Genomic DNA, 3,942 nt, shown 5'->3' with positions numbered 1-3,942 from the left:
CTCTCTGTCTCTCTCTATGTCCCTCTCTCTCTGTCTCTCTATGTCTCTCTCTCTGCTCTGTCTCTCTCTCTCTCTGTCTCTGCTCTGTCTCTCTCTCTGTCTCTGCAGCTGCTCTGTGTCTCTCTCTCTGTCTCTGTCTCTCTCTCTGTCTCTATCCCTCTCTGCTCTGTCTCTCTCTCTGTCTCTGCAGCTGCTCTGTCTCTCTCTGTCTCTCTCTCTGTCTCTGCAGCTGCTCTGTCTCTCTCTGTCTCTCTCTCTCTGTCTCTGTCCCTCTCTGCTCTGTCTCTGTCCCTCTCTGCGCTGTCTCTCTCTCTCTGTCTCTGTCTCTGTCCCTCTCTGCTCTGTCTCTCTCTCTCTGTCTCTCTCTGTCTCTGTCCCTCTCTGCGCTGTCTCTCTCTCTCTGTCTCTGTCTCTGTCCCTCTCTGCTCTGTCTCTCTCTCTCTGTCTCTCTCTGTCTCTGTCTCTGTCCCTCTCTGCTCTGTCTCTCTCTGCTCTGTCTCTCTCTCTCTGTCTCTCTCTGTCCAGCCTGACCCTCTCATCACGCCCCAGATGTAAACACTACCTTTTTTTTTTTTTTTTTTTTTTATATGTTTTTTTTTTTTTTTTTTTTTTTCCCATCCCACTGTTAGTTGTTATGCCAATTCCCAACCCCCTTCCTGGTTGTTGCGCACCCCCCCCTACTGTTGGTCCGGGAGGCCAGAGACTGTCACATGTTTTCCTCCGACACATGTGCAGCCAGCCTGGCAGCGCAGATTCTCACCGGGAGAGTGTAACGTGTGGAGGGTCACACTACCTTTCTCCAGATCCTACCCTCGCTGTGCAGGCGCCCCGACCGAACTGTAGGGGTCGCTGTCCACAACGCCCAGGACCCACCCACGGCTTCCCTCCCCCTAACTCAGCCAAACGAGTTAGTATAGCGATCAGCCCGAGCCAAGGCAATGCTGACTCTCCGGGAGTCGAGACCGCAGCCTCTTGCATTGGTGACGAGCACAATCTCCGCTACGCCACCTGACCGCCAACACTACCTTCTTAAGAGAAATGTTTCTACGTAGCAGCGAATGCTTTCTCACACTGGACCTTTGGTTCCTGCCACGTTCTGAGGCCTGTTTTTGTCTTGTGCTGTTTTCTTACATCAGTCATAGATCACTTTGGGAAAAAGACGTTGAAAGGATATGTCGACTTGTTAAAATAAAGGTTATCGTAAACAAAAACAAACAAACAAGCAAATACAGATAGATGACTAATACGAGCCCTGTGGTGTGTGAGGTGGATCTGCAGGCTCTGCCCCACATCATCAACTGCAGGTGTTGACCTCCTTCGCTCTGCCGCTGCTGTCTACATGTAACTGAGAAGGGTGTAGCTGAATGCAGACACAGCAGCTCCAAGCTATGGTGACAGTCTGCATGTCTACCCGCGCAGAGAGACAGACAGAGAGACAGACAGACAGACAGACAGACAGACAGACAGACAGACAGACAGACAGACAGACAGACAGACAGACAGATAGATAGATAGATAGATAGATAGATAGATAGATAGATAGATAGATAGATAGATAGATAGATAGATAGATAGATAGATAGATAGATAGATAGATAGATAGATAGATAGATAGATAGATAGACAGACAGACAGACAGACAGACAGACAGACAGACAGACAGACAGACAGACAGACAGACAGACAGACAGACAGACAGACAGACAGAACCAGTCAGCGAACAGAGCCAGTCAGCCAACAGAACCAGTCAGCGGACAGAACCAGTCAGCCAACAGAACCAGTCAGCCAACAGAACCAGTCAGCGGACAGAACCAGTCAGCCAACAGAAATGTCAGCGGACAGAACCAGTCAGCCAACAGAACCAGTCAGCGGACAGAACCAGTCAGCGGACAGAACCAGTCAGCCAACAGAACCAGTCAGCGGACAGAACCAGTCAGCCAACAGAACCAGTCAGCGGACAGAACCAGTCAGCGGACAGAACCAGTCAGCCGACAGAACCAGTCAGCCAACAGAACCAGTCAGCGGACAGAACCAGTCAGCCAACAGAACCAGTCAGCGGACAGAACCAGTCAGCCAACAGAACCAGTCAGCCAACACCAACAGAACCAGTCAGCCAACACCAACAGAACCAGTCAGCCAACAGAACCAGTCAGCCGACAGAACCAGTCAGCCGACAGAACCAGTCAGCGGACAGAACCAGTGAGCCGACAGAACCAGTCAGCCAACACCAACAGAACCAGTCAGCCGACAGAACCAGTCAGCGGACGGAACCAGTCAGCCGACAGAACCAGTCAGCCAACAGAACCAGTCAGCCAACACCAACAGAACCAGTCAGCGGACAGAACCAGTCAGCCGACAGAACCAGTCAGCCAACACCAACAGAACCAGTCAGCCAACAGAACCAGTCAGCCAGGCACGTGCACACATAGAGGCCAAGGGGTGCTTGAGCACCTGCCTTTTTGAGCCTCATCAAAAAAGTGCCATTTTTGAAAAAAAATACAATTTTTTCTTTTCTTTTTTTAACCGTTACGCATATAGACTGCCCTTCCAACTGAAAAATGTCAGGATAGAATCAAAATATTAGGTAAAGAGAGAGAGATGCCCCATATTCCATTGCAGTTTGCACGGCCTCCTCAGCGTGCCTCTCCGCGGACCTATATATTTTATGCATAGCGTGGGTGGTGATGATGATGATGGAACCCGCTGTGGCCCATACAGTTGAATGCTGGTATTACACTCACTGAGGGACACGAAGAAGTCAAGTCCGATGGGATTTGGGAATCTCAAATACAAATCGGGATTGGAATAAAAAATGCATTTATATTAAACAATACAGAATATACAGCACTTCTTGGGGTCTGTAGGGTAAGCACTTATTCCCTCCCCCCTGAACATTTATGGAGATGTATGGGCCTTTTAAGTCAGTGATAAAAGTGTCTTTCAAGGATAAGTGAGCTCCTGCACTGATTATATTATAGTTCAATATTCAATATTTGATCACCAAAACCCCCCAAAAAGCATAAAAAGGGGGCCCCCCCTCCCGAAAAGGGCCCTTAAAAATCACGCTTGCCGCTACGCGCGCTTGGTTAATATATACACACAAGTGCTCCCTTTTCAGCCTTTGAGCACCTGCCCCTCTAAAGTCCTGTGCACGTCCCTGCAGTCAGCCAACACCAACAGAACCAGTCAGCCAACAGAACCAGTCAGCCAACAGAACCAGTCAGCCAACAGAACCAGTCAGCGGACAGAACCAGTCAGCCGACAATTCTCCCACGACCCGCGGCTTGTATGGATGAGCAGTCGCGCAGGTGTTGTACTGTACCTGTGCGAATTTGCGAAACGCGTAAAGGTCGTTGTGAGTTCAGAGCAAACACGGAACCTCTTTGAAATGAATATGTGGAATTGGATTAGTTGTTTATTTAAAATATATATATATATATATATATATATATATATATATATATATATATATCAAGCTACTCACCGCTCCGAGTAAGACGGTTATGAAAAGCGTCTCCATCCTGTCTCTCCACCGCGCGGCTCCGGGTTCAGGACACTTCAGTCCCCGAGAGGTCGACGGACCGACGAAGCGCAAAATGCGCAACTCATTTATTTCGTAGAGAAATACACTCAAATATCATCGCTGCATTTGAGACAAACTCTCTCTCTCTCTCTCTCTCTCTCTTTCTGCTCCTCTCTCTCTATCTATATCTCTCTCTTGTTAACTCTCTAGGGCTCAGTCCAGGTGACTCGCCCACTATATATCCTCTCAAAACACAAAACAACTCGCTGAGATTCACCCGTCCCGTCCCGTGCGCACTGCTGCATGGAGCCGAAAAGCGCGTCTGTCCCGTTTGGCTCGTATGACAGAAGTGCTCCTCCGTGTCGATCCAAGGGAACCAGCCCTTCCTCTGTCTCCACGCCCACCCTCCTCCTCCTCCG

The 3,942-nt window shown here is 49.2% G+C and overlaps 1 protein-coding gene across 1 annotated transcript in view; it reads right to left on the bottom strand.

Moving 5' to 3' along the window:
• Positions 1-3,520, bottom strand: part of LOC311235475 (tumor necrosis factor receptor superfamily member 16-like) — a gene marked incomplete at its 5' end in the record, with an annotated part of 48,831 nt that extends 45,311 nt beyond the window's left edge. Inside the window, 1 exon segment of the mRNA XM_084322938.1 lies at positions 3,485-3,520. Within this exon segment, the coding sequence (XP_084179064.1) occupies positions 3,485-3,520 (36 nt within the window).
• Between the last annotated feature and the right edge of the window lie 422 nt (positions 3,521-3,942).

The sequence above is a fragment of the Notolepis coatsorum genome (genome assembly GCF_963971535.1).
Source record: "Notolepis coatsorum genome assembly, chromosome: 10".
NCBI lineage: Eukaryota > Metazoa > Chordata > Actinopteri > Aulopiformes > Paralepididae > Notolepis > Notolepis coatsorum.
Note: the sequence above shows the minus strand (reverse complement) of the source record. Positions and strands in the feature narration are given on the sequence as shown.